At 38.2% G+C, this 23440-nt stretch overlaps 2 protein-coding genes across 5 annotated transcripts in view; one reads left to right on the top strand and one right to left on the bottom strand.

Moving 5' to 3' along the window:
* Window positions 1-14978, bottom strand: part of LOC137286960 (SR-related and CTD-associated factor 4-like) — a 30853-nt gene extending 15875 nt beyond the window's left edge. For 3 of the 4 annotated variants that reach the window (XM_067819009.1, XM_067819012.1, XM_067819013.1), the window contains exons 1-7: window positions 14840-14978; window positions 8704-8832; window positions 6906-7067; window positions 6538-6655; window positions 5923-6107; window positions 2027-2245; window positions 1365-1453 (exon numbers count right to left, since the gene is read on the bottom strand). In XM_067819009.1, the coding sequence (XP_067675110.1) occupies window positions 1365-1453; window positions 2027-2245; window positions 5923-6107; window positions 6538-6655; window positions 6906-7067; window positions 8704-8832; window positions 14840-14869 (932 nt within the window). In that variant the 5' untranslated portion in view covers window positions 14870-14978. The remainder of the gene's footprint in view (window positions 1-1364; window positions 1454-2026; window positions 2246-5922; window positions 6108-6537; window positions 6656-6905; window positions 7068-8703; window positions 8833-14839) is intronic. The other variant, XM_067819011.1, reaches the window with a different exon arrangement.
* Window positions 14979-15647: 669 nt separating this feature from the next.
* LOC137287253 (glycoprotein endo-alpha-1,2-mannosidase-like) lies at window positions 15648-22082 on the top strand. The gene is made up of 4 exons (XM_067819484.1): window positions 15648-15755; window positions 17892-18764; window positions 19865-19974; window positions 20292-22082. Exons 2-4 carry the CDS (start codon window positions 17960-17962, stop codon window positions 20997-20999), a joined length of 1623 nt encoding a protein of 540 aa, XP_067675585.1. The 5' UTR covers window positions 15648-15755; window positions 17892-17959; the 3' UTR covers window positions 21000-22082.
* Window positions 22083-23440: the final 1358 nt, after the last annotated feature.

Below are 23440 nucleotides of genomic sequence, written 5' to 3'. Positions count from 1 at the left end.
AATATAAATACCTAAAATCTGTACATAGCAAAAGGCACAATCTTAGGCAGAGATTAATATATCTATCAAGTCTGGTCTAAAAATATTGAACAGTTTCTGAGTTATGCTCCGGAAACAAAATGATTATGGACGGACGGATGGACGGACGGACGAGGCGTCGACTATATTCCCCTGCATTACACACATAATAAGCAGTCCTGTGGTGGTCATGCCATCTGTATATTTTGAGACATCTAATAAAAGAGATGATTTACCTTTTGTATAAGTAATGCATCATACAATTTGATATATAAACTTTATGAAAGAAAGACATGTAAGATGTTAAACAATAGATGGAACAGAGCTCCACATAAGATTTACTCATTAGCTTATGTGGGTACTGTCCTTACTGTATATTTTTCACAGTAGGCATTATGAATGATGAGTGGGTACTTCATTTTTTGTACCCAAATATGTGGGTACTTCAGTGACTTTACTTAACTATGTACATATCATTGAGTAAGTTTACTAAGCCGGTCTGTACTGCCTTATGTCATATCTCAGCAACGAATTACAAAATGGAAATCATTTCATTAAAAATCACTTATTCTGCACTGAAAGTACAACACTAGGCCCAGCACAACCTGATGGCAATTGAGGTCTTTTTCATTACGTACTCAATTTCTATAAATATATTTCATATGCATATGATTTGAACTTTTTGCATATCTAACGTTTTAAATGTGTAATTGATATGCAGTCATTATTTTATGTGCATACCCAGCTTAACTAGGTCTCTGGAAGGCAGATATTCAACACATAAGAAAAAGCATAAAGTATCTAGGAGGTGACCACTTATACCTGTAGGCAGCACATGTATTTCATGCCAGGTGAGTCATTGGTCTGTCATCATACCTGGGTGAGCAATCTATTTGCCATCAATTGTCTGACAATTGTTTTTGCAGCAGCTATTCCTAATTTTTCCAAGTTTTGCCCAATCTTATGAGTAAACATGCTTTTCTGGATACCCTATTACGCATCCCACTGAATGCTCATTTAGTCCAATGTGAGTTATTTCCATACATGCTATCTGCAACTGTGTAAATTGAAGGGATGCAGAGAAAGAGCCAAAATACAGTTTTTAATTATTTCCACCACTACTTCAGGAACAAATGAAGTCAGGTTGAGTCTGTGAACATACTGTCTGTCCATGCAGACTCGAATACCACAGCCCTAGCTAGCATTCAGATGCATTGCTTCCCAGCTTTCTCTTTAGACAGGGAGCCAATAAGTCAAGAGTTAAAGATGCAAAGGCATGTGACAAGAAGGAAGAAAGACAGGATTGTACACAGAACTACACTACATATAAGTAAAAGTTTCATTACCCGTACCCAGGAATTCCTCCCTGGTGTCCGCCACCCTCCCTTCTCTCCTCATCCTCATCACTTTCACCATAGTCAAAGTCAAGCAGTTTCTGAAACAATCAAATACACTATCATAATATACATGTCCTAAAGTCTCTAAGAATCGAGAGCAAGGGGGTGTTAAATACAGGGCATTGAAATATTCAGCAATGATATTTTCATCTGTCCACCTTATGTGAGATGTAAGTATACAATAAAGCATGTCTTAAACTTTAAACAACAATTCATAAAAGGACTTTTATACTACATTTAATCAACAGTTCAAAGCTCATAATCTAATTTTCAGGTGTCACAAACACTTAAATTTTACCATAAATACTGTTATTGTGTATCGTGATGATCACATTCATTGTTATAGTATAATTAGATTGCAAACCCAGCTAGTAGCAGACTAAGTGATACCTTTGTTTCTTGATTGGAATATTTACAAGCGTTTGGAATTTTTTGCATCCATATGGACACACTATTAAATTTCATTGAGTCCATTGTCAACTTTTAAGCGTATAGGCCCTAGGAATTTGCGTCCTGTAAATCCCAGTTCCACCTGAATACCAACTTCCATATGAATCTCCAGAACCTCTTAGACACATTCAATGGCACAACCTGCTCCCATGGTGACCCACCTTATTGAAGCCTGGCTCTGGTGGACCCTTGCCTTCTCCTCCTGTCTTGCTGAGCAACTGGTTGGTAAGTGTTTGGATCTGTGCCAGTAGGTTGTTGTCAATGATGGGACCAGCTTCTTGTGGTTTCTGCATAAGTTCGGTCTGCTGCATCAGCTGCTGTTGTAGAATGTGCAGCTGTTGCAGCTGATGCTGCTGGGAACTCAGGCTGGTTGCGCCCTGCTGAGATGGGAAAATACAGATGAAGGGTTGTCTCGGAGTCAATGAATATTGATTTGAAAATGTTTTGCTTGAGAAACAAATGGCAGGGGTTGTTATGTGCCTGCAAATATTACTATGATATTATGACCTGCTTTGAGAAGCTGGTATAGCGTGATACTTATCGGAGCGGACTTCAGAGTTTCTAATGCTTTTTCAAGACATTTTTCTATAGTCCATGTGGCTCAAAAGCAGACAAACTTTTTCAACTTGAGAACTACTAAACATAAAATACTCCATGAAATACGTAATCAAAATATCAGACCAACTTTGTGGTGTTTGCATAATTTTTGTCCTAAAAATAATAAAATTGTTTCAAAACCTATCCTTAAAATACTGACACAGTTCAGCATTTGTTACAAGGAAGGAGAGCAGAGAAAGGGGCAGCCAGGTGTCCAGAAGCAAGTGCACAAGTGCCAACAAAGTTACTGACTCATAAACCTGTGCTTGCCATCTCCATTCTTTCTTGCACACATGGCTGTGTAGTTTAAGATGAAGTTAAATGTCAACAAAAACATGACCACTCAACCTCTCTTGACATCTTGCTCTGTTGTTCAAAAGCAAAAAAAAAGTTCAAGACACACTTTGCCTTTCACGTCATAGCGTGTGAAATATGCAAAATGAAAAATAGAAATAAAGGAATTGCTTATTGAAAACATTCAAGGGAAGTCTTGAAAGTCTATGATGAAGATTAAGTGCCTTCTGTTGAGATACCTTGTTGACAATCTCAACATCTTGCTTAACATGACACAATCTTCCAAGTGTCACCATGACCTTGAAAATTACGTGAAGTCACCAAAAATGACTGGGCCCAGGGCCTTCCATAGATCAGTAACATTCAACGGTTCTTGAGATATCTTTGTGACAAGAGTAAACCATTAAAGTCCCACTTGTCACCTTGAAATGAAGGTCACCAAACCTCACTGGGACCTTTCTTATACGGCGATGAGCCTAGATAAAAAAATAAAAATCTAAAAAATCTAGTCAACAGTTCTTAAGATATTCCAATTCGTACGTACAGACCGATGGAGCCTCATACTATATCTTTCACTTCGCACTAAACACCCTACGGGGGTTAATGAAAGCTACATGCAACAACTGGTCCAATGAGGAAGAAACTCTGCACCTATGATCTGCATGCCACTGACATGTAGTGTCAAATTCAGGACTCGAAAACAGATTCCATCTCAATTTGACGAAAGGTGTTGACACCTCCATTAAATCTAAGTAAGGAACATCAGTGTTTCAAAGGGAAAACATCTTTTAAAAGTGGAGCACAGTTCCTTGAGGGAAACTGATGAACAGATTTCCATCACAGACTTGTTTGATCACATGAACAGATGTTGAAGTAGTCACCCTTACATCAAGAATTGCACATGCACTTTGGGCTGACCTCCTTGGAATACCTTACGACATTTACAAGTACTGAGTTAAAGGGATTTTAAAAAAGGTCTCTACATATTGCTTATATTCGATCCTAATGAACATATAGATACATTGAATATACAGTTATACACAGTAATATTTCTTCATACAGCTTCTGTTGTGAATCTAAAACGCAAGTCCCTCAAAAGCATTTCACCACTTCGCAAGAAGAGGAAGGCCATCACGTTGTCACATAACATCATATCTGAGAGTTGCTACATCAACACACAGAATACAGTGGTAGTGAGCATGTTCACTTACTGAGGTCTGCTTCTAGTCTAGCAAATACATAAAACCTTATCAATTTGAAAGTTATTTCTCGCAGCAAGACAAACATGAACATTGATGATTCCACCTGTTGTCATCAAACATGGGACGATCCCAATCCTGACTACATTTTGTATAGACTGCTGCAGGCTTATATGCAAGCCACAAGCCTACAATATATTTACTGAAAAACGATCAGATACAGAATTAATATTTCAGCAGTCACAGGAAAATTTGCAGTCATATTACCTTCACTGTCCGATGAATGTGTTAACCCTGTCTTCCGGTACTACACAATACATCAGGAAGGTAAACACTAAAATAGTTACATTTCAGGTTCATCTGTACGACAACAGTAAACAATCTATGCCCTTCTTCTTATCAAACAGAATTTCTCAGGACATGTCCCTCCATGTTGTAAACACAAATGGAAAACTTACGTGCAGATGTCAGTTTCCATTACCACAAAATATTGCACTTTGTGTCACTTTTAACTCGATGACGAATACACTACTGAAATGTAAACACACTGAGCAGACTCTTGGGTATAACATCACACCCACAGACAGAAGACCCCAGAAAATAAAAATACGCATACAAGAGGGCAGGTCTGAAGTGGTTTTCGTTGTAGTACATACAAAGGGTGTACAGGGCGTATCTTTGTTTTTCCAGAGAATGCATACTGCTACAAACTCAGCAGTCTGTGGTGCTGCACTGTCAAGCTGATTTGTCATTCTTGAAGAGCATGTGCATCTGGTAGTAGAGTGACAAGGCAGTTGGTGCATTGGTGGTGCCTATCCTTGGCTTCATGACAGATGGTGAGAACAAATTGGAGTTTGCAAATCTAAATTGGTTGAGTGGGTAGAGGTAGACCACATTAACTATTCGGCTGATTTTGATGGGTTAACAAGAGACATATCAACCACCACAATTCAACCAACTCAAGGGATCTGGTGAGGCATGTACAAGATGTGTTCCAATCGCTTGTGATTTGTTTTTGTTTAGCGAAAAGGAAGAAATGGGGATACCTTTCTAGAAACATCTCAAAGACCTCTGTCTTGTCAGAAGTTATCTCGGAGCTGCCTTTGAATCGCATATTTCTGTCTTGTGATATTTGGTACTTCTTCTTTGCCTCCCATTACTGGATCGGATCTTGGTGTATGCTTCTCGTGATAAATTGGTTCCTGGCATGGCTTGTTTTATACCTATGTACCGGCATGGCTTGTTTTATACCTATGTACCGGCATGGCTTGCTTTATACCTATGTACCTGTTCACCTCTAACTGGAGTTATGGAGGACATCAAATCACAGTCCACAGACAAAATAGTGTTTTTTCACCATCAGCTGGAGCTTATTTGGCCAGAAATAACACCATGAGATGCCTGTCATAATACCCCATTCACTAGACTACTATACTTCATCTTCGAGTGTCTTAACATTGACTGACAGACCTGGGATGCTTGACAAGGCGGGAATCCCTTATAGTAAGCAAATGAATCACTTTGGTTTGTGGCAGCTCAAAGTGATTATCCATGCTTCAAAAATGGCAGAGTAATTACCATTTGCTCACCTAGCAGTAATGAAAAACTATTAAGTCTTGATGATGAGCTGATGAATTTATGTTTGCTGAAGACTACTATCAATGTGGAACTGAGAATACTGTAAGCTGCTTTTGCCAATTTCCCAGCCGAGAAAACAATTCAGACACCAAATTCAAATTTCTCTATGCCACTAGTTTGGTTTGAGAATAAAGCAACCTCATCCAAGGTTTCTATCGACCACAAACAGCTGAAAGTTAGCACTCTGTTGTCAGGCACATCGCTGCACTTCACCTGATTCTCAAGTATTTTTTTAACAACAGACAGCATATAAAGTAAAAACCATCAAAGTAAAGCATCTCTGTAAGGACATTGCTGTCTCATGACAAATGTACTGGAGAAATGTATACCTCATCTGTCTGTTGTAGTAGCTTGGTGACAGTAGCCAGCATGTCATTCTGTGTTGCCAGGACATCCTGTGGAGCTGGCTTTGTCTCCATGTTGGAGCTGGCCCCTGCATGCGCCGGCCCAGCTCCTGGACCTCCATGGCTCTTCTGCTGGTGTGCAGTCACCACCTTCTCCACAGCACGTTGAGCTGTCAGAAAAATATTTGTGTCAGAAACACTATGTACTCTTCAATCAGCATCTGACAACTTTCTAAAAGGCTTTCTTTACATAACTGCTAGCTATACTGACAATGAGCCAGTGAATTGAGTTTTACTCTGCAGTGAGCATTATTCCAGCTATATGATGGCAGCTGTTAATAATGGAGTCTGGACCAGACAATCCTGTGATCAACAGCATGAGCATTGATCTGCGCAATTAGGCACTGATGACAAAAATCAACCAAGTCAGCGAGCCTGTTGGTCGCCTCTTATGATAGTCGTCTTTTGTGGCAAGCAGGGTTGCCTAAGACCTATTCAACCCCAGATTAGATTGATAATGGCTCTCTTACTTCATAACTCAATTAAAGCATTTGATCATGTTTATATATTTACAAAGGAGTTTAGGTCGTGAATGCTCACCAGTTAACACCCTGTCTACATTATTAGGTTCAGCAGCCAGATCCAATAATGGCTGAATCACATCCACTGGAAGGACACTATTTTTCTGCCAAAGGTTAAGTACCCTAACAACTTTGCTCTGAAAAAGAAGTTGAAATGACTGCAGATGACACATGGTTCAAGTAACTAGAACAGTATCTGAGATGTCATACTGGTTTTAAACTGCTGTGTGTAACGAAAAACACCAATACGTTAAGCTTAATACTCTGATCTCAAAAAAAAACAACATAGAGTAGCATGTACAACATGTGTAAAATCTTTTAAACAAACACACTGACATCTACAGCTGCCCAGGACTATTGTGCAGTCCATACAACAGTGATACTCACCTTCTCATCTGGGGGACACTTAAACAAATTCTGGAAGGTGGAGACAATATTCTTGGTAAACCTTGGGGCAAATGCATCTTTGTCAGAACCAAACTGGTGGCGGGATTGTCTGATTATGGAGTCTATCACATACAAACCGGGAACTTTGTACTCTGGTTTACACTGAAAGACACAAAAACATTATATAAAAGGAATTCAAAAATCATTGACTGTTGATGTGATGTGCTTGCTTACAGAACTCCTGAAAAACTGTTTTGTGAACCCGTTCCTGTAACTATGCACTAACAGAATAACTCTAACATAATGACAGAGAAGACTGGGAAACAGACACTGGTTGGACAGAACAACAAATAAGGGTTAAGGGTTACTACAGACTATTGCTAAGACTACATAAAGTCATCACTTTATGCTATAATAGACGATCCTGCCAAAACTGCTGTGTCTTAATAATGATCTTCGTAAAATTTCTGAATGGCAAGTTACATTTAATCCCAATAAAACAGATTCTATACAATTCTCTCGTAAAGTGCGGCCAAACCCAAAACTAAATTTAACAATGAAGGCTTATAACATTAATGGTGTTAATAGCCATAAACATTTGGGACTTACTTTACAGTAGGACTGCTCCTGGACAGACCATGTTAACTGCATCGCTAAAAAGGTCGCACCCATGGTAAACTGTCTTAGAGGTTTTAAATATCGTCTCTCACGGAAAACTTTGCAAACAACGTACATACAATTTATTTTGCCTATTTTCGACTACTGTTGTCACATCTGGGACAACTGTACCAAACAGCAAGCATTAACACTTGAAAAACTTAATCTTGATGCACTCAGAACTATTTGCGGTGCTGTTCGCGGTACGAGTCATAAGAAAATTTATGATGAGACAAATTTCTAACCACTATGTACTCGTAGACACATCCAAAAACTCACATTTTTCTATAAGATGGTTAATAATTTCACTCCAAAATATTTGAGCAATCTCGTCCCTCCTAAGCTATCTGACACAGCAAACTACAGTTTTTGGGATCGTTTGAAGCTCCAAACTATTGATAGCAAAAGTGACTTATGCTAAGTCATTTCTCCCAGATACTGTAAGACTGTGGAATTCTTTGTCTACTGATCATAGAGAATCGGCTACTCTGGGTAGTTTTAAGAAAAAAATTTGTGTGTCATATAATTATCAAACCTACTTTAATTTAAACTCAGGATCAAGATTCTGTCAGATTATTCATTCGCGGCTCAGGCTCGGTTGCAGTGATTTAAACACACACAAATATGAAGGATTTTTATCTTCAAATCCATCTTGTTCCTGTGGCTACTCTTACAAAGATCCAATTCACTATTTCTTTTCGTGCATCAATTACTCTGACATAAGACATAAAATGCACTTCTATACCAAAGAATATGATATCAAATCAATACTATACGGTCACTCTAAAGGATCTGCTAACGATAACCATGAATTATTAGAATCTGTCCATTCTTTCATTGTACTCTCAGGCAGATTTATGTTGTAATAATAAAACGAAATTGCACTTCCGACACTAATGATCTTAATGTTATAAGTGGCTATGTTATCACGTTTTGATTGTTACATTCTCAGAAAGCTTTTGTTTATTGTTTGATATTTGCATGCTTTTCTCCTCACGACTGCTTTATATAAGTTACTTGTATCCCGGAGCGGTATTAACTTAAGCAATATATTGCTTGTTTACCAATCCAATTCCCCTTCTGGAAATAAATATGTTCAAATCACTACATAAAGTAGAACATAAAACATTATGAAACATACCTTTTGAATGAATTTTTCCACACTCTGAACAACATGCTTGTAGAACTTGATGGCCTTAATGGCACATTTAGTGACATTTGCCATTTTGGCACGTGAAATAGGAGGCCGAACCTCATACAATGAGGAGAGCTGAAAAGAAGAGTGAAAAGTAATGTTAACAAACAAATCTTCAACCTCCTGAATTATTTTTTTTGCTGAGATCTAGTTGAGTCATTCTGATTGATCTACACTTTTGTGACTGAAATAGTAATGCGAATAGTTGTAAACTACTGTGCCAGTACTGTGATAGTATGAAACCAAATCTTTGTCTCAATACTACATACAAAATAAATACTTGAACGCCAGGAATTAATCTCAACTACTGAAACAACCAAATGCTACGGATACTGTCTCCAAAACAGAAAACTGCAAGCTGAGGATCAATTTTTCTAGTTTACATAGCTGACAAAACAGCAAGTAAATGAACAATGTTACACAGTGGAAGCTGTCTAAACAGGAACTCATTTGGACTGAAGAAATAATCTGGTTTAGACAATGTGCCCGATTATAGAGCTGATGATAAATGTACAAGCCACTGATGTGACTGAGATTTTATGCCAGTGTTGACAACTTGCCAGATTGGACAGAAGCCAGTTTTGACAGCTTCCACCGTATTTAATTTGCTGAAAACAGCATTGCTACTTCAGGGTTGAGGTATGACGAAACAAAAGAGACTGTCAAAAGTGGACCAAGAATGACACTGCAACAACAGAACAATTTTGCAGAAGCATGCTTGTGTATTGTAAGGATTTGGGTCCTGACATATTCAATGACAAAGAAGTGGGGTCATTCATTTATCATATAGCAAAACATAAATAAACAAGAATGGTTTGTTCCCTGCTGAACACAATACTCCACATTATTCCAGCTATATGGGATCCATCAAGATCTGGGGCAGAATAGGTCATCAGCAACCCATGCTTGCCATAAAAGGCGACTGTTTGTCGTCAGGCTCGCTGACTTGGCTAACACGTCATCGATTCCATACTGCGCAGATTGATGCTCATGCTGTTTGATCACTGCATCATCTGGTCCAGATTCAGTTATTTACGGACCACCACCACATAGCTGAAATATGGAGAGGGATCCTACTGCCAAGCTTAATCGTCAGCACAAGGCTACGTTAAAGACGCTCTACGATAAATATGAACTCTCAACAGATCTGTATCGCAAACTGACAGTATCGCAGCCCCAGCCACCTTATCCCAGAGCCACAGTCAAAATCCACAAGAACCCAGTCAAAACTCACCTACTAGTCTGTTCCCGTGACACCGTATTCTACAGTACCACCCAGCACCTTACCCAAGTACTCTCCCCACTAGGTAAATCTGCCAACTCTTTCATCTGCGACTCAACAGACTTCTGTACCAAGATCCGTGACATCACCAACCCAGGTCCCATGATCAGTTATGACGTTGTGGATCTATTCACCAATGTACCTCGTGAAGAAGCTCTCCGGGCACTATGCCACAGAATTGACAATCTTCAACAACCCCTCAACACCAGCCTCTCTACCGACTATCATCAGCCTCACCTGTGCCTGCATCAACTCCACCAATTTCACCTGGGGTGATACCATCTATGAGCAAGTCCATGGACTACCTATGGGCTCCCCACTATCCCCCATCCTAACGGAATTTATATGACTGACCTTGAAGATAAAGCTCTAGAAACAGCACCCTTCAAACCTTCCTGCTGGTACCGCAAAGTGGATGACACCTTCGTTGTCCTGAAAAAGATCCCATTCAGCTTCTCGCCCATCTCAACGAACTATATCCCCGCATCAAATTCACCACTGAAACAGAGCACAACAACCAACTACCTTTCCTCGATGTTGTTGTATCCCGCACCTCCTGTAGCCAACTTCAAACCTCTATGTACAGAAAACCTACCGATACAGATCAATACATCCAACCATCTCCCCAAAGTAAAGACCAGTGTCATCTCTACATTGACCAGAAGAGCCCAAAACATCTGCTCAACCAATCTACACGAGGAAATTAAACACCTGAGGAAAGTCTTTCTAGAACGTAACCACTACCCGTCTGAAATAGTCAACCGAATCATAGAAGCCACACCGTCAACCCCTACCACAAAAGACCTGAACCAGAATCAGCCCCAATCAAGATATCCATTGCCTATGTTGAAAAAATATCTCATCAGATCAGCCGGCTCTTGAAACAATAAGCTAACATTGACACAACCTTCTCAGCATCCCCTAGTCTCAACAACCTCCTCCATGCTAACGGGGGAAAACAACCCGCTGTCAACAACAACAGCCCGAAATGTGTTATATGTAAAATAAACTGTGATTGTGGACAAAGCTACATTGGTGAAACATCATGACCCATCAAAACCCGAGTCAAAGAACATCGCACCTCTGTTACTACTTCGGACAGCAAATAAGCCATTTCGGACCACATCAAAGAAAACCCTAATCATCAAATAGAGTGGTCTGACATCACAATCCTAGCCAACAACCAAACGGACTTCACCGAACACAAGCTCACCGAAGCCATTCACATCAAACACCACAAGCCCACTATCAACCGTGACCAAGGATAATTCATTCACTATCCACTTCCATTCACCATCGTTTGTGTACTACTGGCTTCTCCAGCTTTCTGCTTCTCCAATCGTGGCATTATGTTGCTCCGGTTGTCAATTGTGTTTTCTTTGTATACTACGTTATCTCATTGTTTTTATTAGTATATGTACATACAAGTTCTGGATTTTATGCATCATTCCTGCTTGACAATGGTACAAGAATCTATCAAAACGTCGCAATCACGCAGTAAAGAAGTTGTTATCCATAACAATTTGTCCTATTTGTACACCTCAACTTCTAAAATGCCACTCAAACAAGTTATCTCTTAAGAAGTTGAAGACAAATTTCAAAACACTTCAGGGACAAAGCTAGTTTGTGGAACTGGCCTATAAAGTGAACAAATATGTTCCTCACCTTTCTTATGAAGCGATATTATTGAGGCCAGTTTCCAAGATGAAGGTAAAGTTTAATTACGAATGGAAAGGTTAAACAACTTAGCTAACAACAGCGTTAGAGACACAGTCGACAATTTTAATACACTATATTTCAAATGCCTTAGGGGCCCCATGGCTTTAAGCATCTCTAAGTTATACAGAATATCTTGAACATCTCAATTGTGATTGATGAAAAAGTATGGCCGATTTCACGAAGTTCAACATCAGGCAGATTGGAGTTAGAATCAGCAACTTTGGATTGTTCTGAGAAAAACGAGTTGAGTACATCAGCAGTAACTTGTTCGTTGTTATAAACAAAATCATTGCTGACAATTGATGGAAACAATGTTTTATTATAATTTGATTTTACATAACTAGTAATTGCCACGACATTTTCTATCACGATTATCAATATTATTTATAGTTTCATCAACTTTGATAACATATGCATGTTCTGCATTGATAACTTTTTTATGGGGCGTTTTGAACTGAAAACAGTCATCAGGATGATATCGTTTTCTAGCAATCTAATGTATTTGATTAGGTCAGTCTAAGTAAACGTAAGTCTCAAGAGTATTTCCTTACACTCCACCACTGAGTCTAACAAAACCTAGTAGAAGGTCGCATCAGGTAACCTTTGAGCGGCCAATGACTGTCCAATCAAACACGAGACAGTTGAATAGATTTAACCAATCAGACAATGGCTACTATTTAGGGATCGGAGGGATCTCTCCACAAACAAAAATCCACATATAACACACTTGTTTGACCTGCAGTATATACGCTTTGGGGTTTCTGTTAACATGGTTACCATCAGCTAATATTTCCTCAAGATGACATCCTTGATTATTGCCAAAAACACTACTTTCAGCGACTGTTTACTCACTGTTTACCATTAGCATCTTCTGAAGAATTTCAAAGATTTTCCTTTTCAATGAATTATTGTTCTGTATGGTGTCAGCTATATGAAGAATTACCGGGCTGTGGTCATTACATATGGGATCAAATACACCAGAATCTGACAACGTTGATGCAAGATACAAATATTAAGTCAATCAAAGTTTTGCTACTTTACTTACATCTGAATGAATATTTGTCCAATGCTGTAATAACTTAGTATATAGTCTATCTTTTGATTACTGCATTGAAGGATATCAATACTAAAATCACTGGTTATAAATGTCAGCATATTAAAATCAACTGCATTACCTATTGATTCATTAATCTATTTCCAATATTCAGAGCTCCTGACTGTCAGCGCAATAAAAATGTTCCAATCAAATATTTTCTTGCTTTACATTTAGCATGTATCAATATCACCTCAAGCCTGACTATATCCAAATCTTTCATTGAAACACAGTGTTTTTCACATAGACTGCTACACTGCCGCTGCGAGTTTGCCTGTCTTTGCCAATAGAAGATGGAAGCCAGGGATTCCCACATTGATGTTGCATGAATCGGAAGTTAGCCAAGTTTCTGTTGGACATACCACATCATAATTTCAGAGTTAAATTTTGAAAAAAAAACTAATTTCTCTTTCAGGCTATGGACATTTAACTGGAATATCTTCAAACGTTTTAGGCATTTAGGGCCTGGATTGGGATGGATATCTCCACAACACAATTACAATAACATACATGAAACATGAGCATTATACATATATTGAAATTTGAATAAATGTAGGTAAAGTTTGGAATGGAGAGTTGCAGAGAAAATACCCACTGTCTGTCTATTGTGATATTGGAACTGACATCAAAATTCACAAATTTGTAATCAAATAAATAGGCAATAATGGTGATTCATACTGGTATACTAGACATACAGCAACGTCAAAAGTGTCTCACATAGTAGTTTCTGCTTTGATACAATATCTAGCTACGTTTTACTATCATCAAAGAAAACCAACACCAAACCATGAAAACAGGTGACAAAACAACCTCGTATGGACCTAAAGGTGAATTGTGAAATAAGGTATGCCCCGTAAAATGCACTATTGACAACCACGCTCTCCACAAAAGTAGCTAAAGTAAAGCATACAGGGTAAGACTTCCACCCATATCCTCAAGTTTTCTGTTGAGGAAACATTTCTTTCTCCCAGCACTCTTTAGAAGCTGAATATGTCTTTCATAATGTTCAGACAATTTTTATAATCATTTTAAAACTCATCCCTATCAGATGAGGAATATATATTCTGGTGATATGATTTGAATAGAATGAAATACAAAGTTGGACATGGGTGGAAGTATTTCCCTAAAAATGCCACTCGCCGTATTTTCCCCTCATTGTTAACATCTGAGGGGATATGAGTGGAAGTGTTACCTTTATCCCAATATTACAAAATAATTTCTTAAAGGAATCAGTTACCAATAACCTATTTAGGCAATTCACAAAATACCTATTGCAGATAGAGTTCCTCCCAGTCCCCTATATTCTTTCTTCTGCAGATAAATAGATGCAATAGCATGTGGTTTATCCCTATACTGTACTTAATTTTGGGTTGTTTCGTTATTTTTATGAGTCCTCTAGTAATTGTTGTGTTATGTTTTGTAAACCATTCTAGTATATGTCAATATATAAATGTTATAGGAATGGGAAACCGGAGGAACACTTACCCTATTTTCTTGCTAAAACTACGTCCATACCTCTTAGAATTAAAGTGACATCATAAATTAGACAACACAATATTTGTTAAACATGCAATAATTGTTAAGTAACTACATGGCCTGGCTTTGCAGCAATAGTCACGGTAATAAACACCTTCAAGTATATAATAAAGATAATAGAGCGACACCGCGTCAACGTGATTTCGCTTCCAAAAGGCTACCGACGTTCATACATTTCCTACTCGCGATGCATTGGTCATTTCTAGAATTCAATCGGTGTTATAACATGACGCGAGCGTGTACTGTACCTAAGCATTATACAAATGCATATCACTAGAGACTTATTTGTAAAGTATGACACAATAACAATGCAACAATAGAGTTGCGAATGTTTGGACTCCACGACCACCGGCGTGGTGCCCATGCGATAGTTATACCCTTGGCAAGCTTCTTCATGTTTATACCTTAAGATGTTAACAATTAGAAATCAAATAGAGCTCTCTGATATATACCTCATTGTTGAAAGCTCTAACGGCCTCCATTATGAGCTATTTCGTCCTCTTTAAAACGAAATAGTATATATATTCGCAACGCTTTGGTATGTGATCCTCACATAGCGTGCTGAGCAAAATGGCGGTAGGGATGTAGCCCATAATTTTGCCGATCCAACTTGTTAGTCTCACGTTCATTGGTGTTTTAGATTTCATAAGCCAATGAAATCAATCGTTGTATTAACAATATTTAAGAGAAAGTTAGAAAGGTCATGTTGGTATGGGAACGAATCGAGAGTAATAAGAAAATCTATTAACTTTATGGTGCCATGCCTTCTAAATAACTACAGTATTATTCACAAAGATGTGACAGGAACATTTAGAAATGCAAAAAGAACTTTCATAAGTTTCGAAAATAAATGTTGCAAAGTTAATTAATATTACGTGACACATATATGTTTACTTACAAGACAATAGATACACATCTCTGTTTCTTTTACAACTTAAGAGTTTGACTCCTCCGCGTTCTAGTAATCACCAACAGGTACTTGAGACATATCTTTCTAAATTAACGGAACACCATAGCTACGGTATAATTGAATATCCAGCACGAATTAACACACCTTATACAGATAAAAGCCTGGAAATTGAGCGACAAGCTAATGAATGTTGTGAAAAGTTTTCATTTCATTTTCAATGTGTCCAAAAGTTCTTCATACATATATGTTATCCAGAGAGCTACAACGCACAGCGTTTTATTTCAATGTGCATACCCTGATCCGTCAATACGAAATAGATCACGAATCGTATTTGGTTCCTCAATTTTGTTGTTCCCTCATACGCATTCAATCACGTGGCTCTCAGAAATAGCTCCATGGCCTATGTGATTAAGTATGGGAGACGTAATGTCCTTGCTGTCAGATTACGTCTGAAGCTTGTAAGTGTTTTAAATGGATGTATGATATATTTATGAACCAAAACATCAAATCTGGACACAACACAGAATAAATTTCAAAATACAAACAAAATACTGGGGCCCATATAGGGTTGTAAGGGGTGGTGGCCTCAGACATGTTTGGTGACAGACTGTAATCACGGAATTAAACTGTATATATTTATGTTTTGAAGATGTTATAGTGGTATGTGATATGGGTACTAAACGAGCCAGATTTGGTAGTTATTGTAGTAGTAGTAGTAGTAGTAGTAGTAGTAGTAGTAGTAGAGAATGGCAAACCCATTGAGGGCCTCATATGAACACCATACAATGTGTATATGTAGTGTGTCAACTTCAGTGTGATATATATATTGTCGATACAGACCAAGTCGGTTACTGATTTTCCATAATATTTTGTATGGGGGAAACCAATTTAACAACTACATATGTTTCAGGATCACGAGAATGTTGTTTTATATGTGGTGTTCGTGGCAGTAAATTATGCACAAAATACTGGTACCATGTGATGGTCAACAAGTATTTGTAAATACCTTTCAGTGACTTGTTAGAACAGCATCATCAGCTTACACTGTACGAAAGAAGTAACAAATATATGATACTGAATGACATTTCAGGTAAGAATATTTAGAAGATAGTAAACGACCTTCCAAGTAATACCATTTTTATTAAACAAGTTAATGATTTCGTATCAAACGAGCGAAATCCATTTGGATAATAAAAGTTTCATGAGTTTAATAAAAATGGTATTTCACGAAAGCATGTTTAGAATTTTTTTTGTTCATCTCGAACACAAATTGATAGCAACTGCGGCTACACTGCCTACTGTATGAGGACTCTCAGCTTTCCGTGGGTCAAGACAAATTCTAGTACCATTCTGACAGTGACATTAGCATTGTAATGTCAAAACTAGGAATCATTATCACATTATATGTCTATTACAATAGTGTAATACTGTGTAAAGATTTCACTGCAGTATCTTTCACGGGTGAGTAATGTATAATATATATACACTTAAACTGATAATTCGATACAGTCTTCATAGGGTTGTTAAATATTGGTGTTAGATTTTATATTTTAGTGAATCAATTTGTTTGTTGAATATTGTAGTGGACTGATGTTGCAAGATTATTACCTTCAACGTCATTAAATCTGCTATCACTGTACAAAATGGTTTTCCTTTGGTGTGAAAGTATTTTGTTTTTTGGTCGCAAATGATTAAATCAAGGACACACCAATAACTAATGTAATGGATCCTCTGTGGAATGTCATCAAGGACAGGAGAGGTTTTCAGCTAAATGCCTCTCAACATGGTGTGAGGTCAATTAGCTACGGCCAAGACAGAGTTTGCATAGTATTATTTGACAATGGTGTGATTCAAAGTTCGCATACATTTTGGAAACTATACTGATCTGTCAACAGAACAAATAAATGTTGTTTAAACTATATGTATAGACAGACATATATGAAAACACAAGTTTCCAAATAAATGTGACATATTTCTGACTGCTTGTAACTACAACTTTCCATCATGGATTGTACCTGACAGATTTGAATACAGTAAAGTACCTTTGTAACAATGGACCAGTGCAATTAGTTCATTATATCAATAATGCTTGCCATAAAAGGTGACTATGCTTGTCGTAAGAGGCAACTAACGGGATTGGGGGGTCAGGCTCGCTGACTTGGTTGACACATGTCATCGGTTCACAATTGCGCAGATTGATGCTCTTGTTGTTGGTCAGTGGATTGTCTGGTCCAGATTTGATTATTTACAGACTGCCGCCATATAGCTGGAATATTGCTAAGTGTGGTGTGAAAATAAACTCACTCACTCATTATATCTGTAGGTCACTATTCATGATATTCTATGGAAAGAACAATATAGTCATCAGATGGGCATTTGGTAATGACACTGATTGAGTTCGCTCAGTTCATTAATTGCATCGTTAATTAGTGTAAACTGGGACTCACAGGGATTACAAATCAGTTCACTGTATCCATTAAGTTCATTGTAGAGAATTCATTATTCGTGACATTTTTATATGATAGCATGCTGAGGTTTTTTCGGAACATTAAAACAGTTCACTATTTCCATGCCAAACTATTTGTCTATTTCAGTGTCAAGCACAAGGATGTGAACCAAGCATATATAGTAGCAAGTATGAAGTTTGGTAGATATCATAAGTATGAAGTTAAGGAGATATCTGAAAACAGTGACTCTAGAACGATGCATCCTTTATCTGGGCGCAGTCTCATTCCTTGTGTGGATTATTTTAGGAGTGTATTTCTTGCCCCAGAATCACGCCACTCGAGAACCTGGTCGACATTCTGGACGTCACCAGTGGAGGATATTTAGGGAAGATGATCCAAACCCACTTCTTCAGAAACGCCCGCCACTGGTGTTTGAAAAATTGTCTGAGAACGAAAGACAAAAACCTTCACCCCCAAATGCTGACAAGCAGGCACCATATTTGCAAAAACAAGATAGCCACAAGGGAGCATCTGTTAAAGAGAAATTGGAGCAAATCCACAAGAAGAAACTTAATGAAGCAGGATTTAAAGTTGACTCCAAGGGATCAGAGACATTGCGGGATCAGCCGATTGTTAACTCTGACAATAAACATAATCCAGTGCTTAATAAACTCCTCCATTTACACCAAAACAAGCTCAACAAAGCTGGCTTTGACGTTCAGTTCAATCAAGGAAATGCTCCCAAACTGGTTGGCTTGGACTTGCCAATGATAAATTATAATGTCCACTTGTTTTACTATCCCTGGTATGGTAATCCACAAACAGACGGGAAATATTTTCACTGGAATCACAGGTTTCTCCCGCACTGGAATAAAGCAGAAATGATTAAATGGCCCCTTGGGATTCACAAGCCACCTGATGACATTGGCGCCAACTTCTATCCATCTCTCGGTCCCTACAGCTCTGGTGATCCTGAGGTGGTTGAAAAACATATGAGTGAGATACGGAGCACTGGAGCAGGTGATGTTAGTTAGTGATTGTATGAAATAGTCGGACACTGTGCACAGAAATTAATGTCACACACCATATTATACTGACTTTATTGTAGTGTTGTCACTTCATTAACACTGTAAAGCTGCTGAATACGTGATTGATTGATGTTACAAACAGAAAAATTAAGACAACATGTAAATAGTCTACCCCCAGTTTACAATTAAAGCAATTTGTGGTTTCTACCACCATATATTGCTGTAGCACTAAAGGCAATTAAGCCTGACACCCCATAGGCAGATCCAGAGGGGGAGTGCAGGGGTACGTGCATTTGCTTTTGTCCTGAAATTTTGTTAAATGTCCATTGAAACCTGTGTGAAAATGAAGTGTACAGCCCACCTTTCTCAATGAACTGTATCTGCCCTTGCTCCCTATATCCTTCATGAATACTCTCCTTAATGACTAACCATCCATGATTCATTGACCTTTGATTGATCAAGTTTAGTTAGTTCTTGCTCAACTAGTTTACGTTTTCAAAAACAATTGAACAGTTTGCATAATTCAATGATGATATGTATCCTGCTTAATGGAGGTTAGTATTGACAACCACGTAATAATGATAAGGGCAGTGTCATTGAAACCATCAATCAGAGCACTGGAGGACAGTAAAGTGTGGTTGCTATTTACGGGCTATAAGTTGATAATTGATATCACATATGATTAACAGAAAAGTAATTACAGTTGTCGGTCACCATGCCTGATATTATTTCCTACTCAATCTCTCACATAATATTTAGCTGGTAAATGTTTATAATGTCATCATTGTTTGTTGCTTAAAGTGTACTCTCTCTCAGTGAGGGTTCGCAGTGTAGCCTGATGGTTGAAGCGTCCACTCATCACGGTGAAGACCCGGGTTTGATTGCCTCATGTTAACAATGTGTGAAGCCCATTTCTGGTGTCCCTTGCTGTAATATTGCTGGAATATTGCTAAAAGTGGCATAAAACTACACTCAATGACCCAATCTCTCACTTAATATTTAACAGGTAAATGTGTATACAGAATGTCAGCAAATGCTGTTGTTCAAAGTGCACTATAGTTCAGGGTCATGATCACTGTGTTGTACTTCCAGGTGTGTTGTCAGTGTCCTGGTACCCCCCAAGTCATGCAGATGATGAGGGGATACCCCCTGACCGACTCATCCCGCTCATCTTGGACAAAGCCAACAAGTTCAGTCTGAAGGTGAGTTGTTGTATTGCTGAATGCTATAAGGGGGCTCGACCCATCGTTACAGCTGAAACATTAGTGAGCAAGGCTTTGAAAAACAAACCAAAGTGTTATAGTTGATCAAAGAGAGTTGTTCACGTGGACAACATGTAGGTATTTCCTCATCCTGCTTCAGATGCTAACTCTGTTTGTAACACTCAGCTCTGTTACACACCCATGTGATGGTGGTTAGTAAATAAATCACTCTGAACCACACAAGTCAGGCTATCTAGCCTGTTACCTGATTCTGTTTGAAGAGCGTGTTTGTTGACTGGATGGTTCTTTCTGTACAGGTGACATTCCATATTGAGCCCTACAAGAACAGAAGCCAGCTTACATTGCGTGCAGATCTCCAGTACATCCTTAACACATATGGGCAGCACCCAGCCTTTTTCAGGATGATGCACAAAGGGAGGCAACTCCCGTTATATTACATCTATGATTCCTACCTAGTTCCATCCGAAGACTGGGCCAAAGTATTCAGTCCTGAAGGGGAACTAACAGTGCGTGGGACTGATCTTGATGGTGTCTTCATTGGCTTGATCGTTGAGAAGCGACACAGAGAGGATATCGTCAGGGGAGGTTTTGATGGCTATTATACATACTTTGCAAGCAATGGATTTACTTATGGCAGCACATGGAGGAATTGGGGAATCATACAAGCCTTTGCTAAGGCAAAGGGTCTCCTGTTTATACCCAGTGTTGGTCCTGGGTATGTTGATACACGAGTTAGGCCTTGGAACAGTATAAATACAAAGAGCAGAGATCATGGGAAATATTACGAAATGTCCTTCGAAGCTGCCATCAATATTAACCCTTCTGTCATTTCAGTAACCTCTTATAATGAATGGCACGAAGGCACGCAGATAGAATCAGCAGTTCCCAAAAGAATTGACAATTTTATATATGATGATTATGCGCCAGGAGGTGCAAGGTATTATCTTGACCTGACAAAGAAATGGATTGCACACTACACCAAGAGAAAGAAAACAGATCTTTGATAGTGTTTACACTTGTTTTGTTTATCTCTTTTAATTTGTGACTATATGTGGGGTTTTTATTCACTCTGGGAAAAGGGTTATGTGTTTATTTTGTTAAGAATATATCATTTTTATTGGAATGCCTCAGGATCTGGTCTGTGATATATGATAATGTTATTCCAAATCTAACTGTTGAATCATCCATGATCATGCATTGCCCTAAGAGAGTTGCATAATTTGTATGAGGTGTCATTATTTGCCATGCAGAGTTAAGTCCCTTAGTTGTGCTTGTACCTGTTGATAGTAGATTCAAATTCAAAATGTGTCCATATTGAGATGCTTGTGAAGCAGCACCTAGTCAAGCTACATTTGTGTAGACAAAACAATGCTTCCAGGTCCTGTGCAGTGTTTTGTATTTCTTATTTTTAACAGACTGTTGTAAATCAATGCCAGTCTTCTCTTTCAATAACTGCTAATCAAACTAGTGCTTCTGGACTTCCTGTTTATTGAGGGTAGGGTGTACGTCATTGTATTTGTGAATACAAGAAATGACAGTTGCAGTTATTCATCCACAAGTTCCTGTATCTTTGCTTGTTCAGCTTCAACCATAATAAATTAATTATTCCATTTTCAACAATAGTAACATGAAGTCTTCCCAATATCTCATGACCAGCTCAATATCTCATGCCATTGTATCACGCCAACACAGTATATACAATACACTGATATGGTAGACTCCTACAGCATATTTGTTCTTTACAAGCCCCGTGAAAATCTGTGTTAGAATTGATCTTCAGCAACTAAGGGGTGAACAACATGATCAGGTCTTGCTGTCATGGTTGACATCATATCACAATTGCATAGATCAATACTCATGATGTTGATCACTGGATTGTCTGGTCCAGACTTATATTTACAAAAAGTTGGAATATTGCTGACTGCAGCATGAAACAACAAACAAACCAAGTATCTTATAAAGTATTTGCATTTCATTTAAGATTCAAGTCAAACCTGATGAAACTGTAACATAGTTACTGTATTATGGCCTTTATTGTATGTTTGACTGGCAAGGTGAAAAAAATAAAATATGATAAAACCGTGTTTTATTGAAATTATTTGTTATATATGCAGCACACAAATGGACTTGTTATTCGACTCATTGTTTTAAAATGGGTTTGTTGTATGTACAGAACAAGCCACTTTCTCAAAGGCTAATGTTATTGTGACATAAGTGTCAACTCACAATCAGTTTCCAACTAATACATACCCAGTGGTTCATTAAGAGCAAATATAAACAACATGTAGTGACCATTTAAAAAATCCTTTAAACCTACCTCCCTGAATGAAATGTTATTAATACATGGAGAGACAAATGTTTCAAGTTACATTAGTGACCGACAGTCCATTCAGAAGAACGCACCTGGTATATAAGAAAGAACGACAGATGGGTGTGTAAAGCTTGTGCATTAATGCATGCCTGGCAACTGCGCTTCATTCAGGCTAATGAACGGCCCGAGGACCTGCACCATTGTTGGAGGATATCTGGAATATGTTTTTGTATAACACGTTTTTATATCCTTTGAAGACATGAGAATGATTTTATTATCCCCTCAGCATGTAATGCGGGGGGATATAGTCGACACCTTGTGTGTCTGTCTGTCCGACCGTAATAATTTTGTTTCCAGAGCAGAACTCAGAAACCGTTCAACATTTTTCTGCAAAACTTGGTAGATATATCAGTCAGAACCTGAAGTTGTGCCTTTTGCTATTTACAGGTATTTGTGATTTGTTATTTTCTCGGTTTCCATGGAATTCAGACATAGTCTCAAAAGTGAGAGGTGTGTTTCGTTTCCGGATCAGAACTCAAAAAACATTTCTATATTTTGCTGCAAAACTTGGTAGATGTATCAATCATAACCTGAAGTAGTGCCTTTTGGTATTTACAGGTTTTTGTGATTTATTATTTTCTCAGTTTCCAAGGAAACGTTTTAGACATAGTCTCAAAAGTGAGAGGTGTGTTTCATTTCCACAGCACATCTCAAAAACTTTGTAATATCTGTCAGCAAAAGTTGTTAGATATGTGTGGCAGACCCAAAAGTTGTGCCTTTTAGTATTTACAGTTTTTTGTGATTGATTATTTTTTCCATTTTCATGGAAATATTTCGGACCTCGTCTCAAAATGGAGGGATGAGCTTCATTTCCGGAGCAGAACTCAAACACCATTCAATATTTTTCTGCAAAACATGGCAGCTATTTGAGGCAGCCTACAAAGTCATGTCTTTTGCTATTTATAAAGTTTTGGCATATTTATTTTTCCTGGTTTCCATGGAAACAATTCGGACTTGGTCTCAAAATGAACGGATGGACTTCGTTTCAAAAAGGACATTAAGTAACTGTCAGATGATTTGTCCTTTCAAATATGTGGGGGCCAGGGGGATATGTCATCTTCTGATGACTCTTGT

The sequence above is a fragment of the Haliotis asinina genome, chromosome 6 (genome assembly GCF_037392515.1).
Source record: "Haliotis asinina isolate JCU_RB_2024 chromosome 6, JCU_Hal_asi_v2, whole genome shotgun sequence".
Lineage (NCBI taxonomy): Eukaryota > Metazoa > Mollusca > Gastropoda > Lepetellida > Haliotidae > Haliotis > Haliotis asinina.
The sequence above is the reverse complement of the archived record's forward strand: the minus strand, read 5'-3'. Positions and strand labels throughout refer to the sequence as shown.

Bases quoted from the DNA above. Each gene is read 5' to 3' on its own strand.
- LOC137287253 (XM_067819484.1), top strand. From the start codon at position 17,960: ATGAAGTTAAGGAGATATCTGAAAACAGTGACTCTAGAACGATGCATC. The intron at 18,765-19,864 runs GTGATGTTAGTT...TTGTACTTCCAG, and splicing joins GATACGGAGCACTGGAGCAG to GTGTGTTGTCAGTGTCCTGG. The intron at 19,975-20,291 runs GTGAGTTGTTGT...CTTTCTGTACAG, and splicing joins CCAACAAGTTCAGTCTGAAG to GTGACATTCCATATTGAGCC.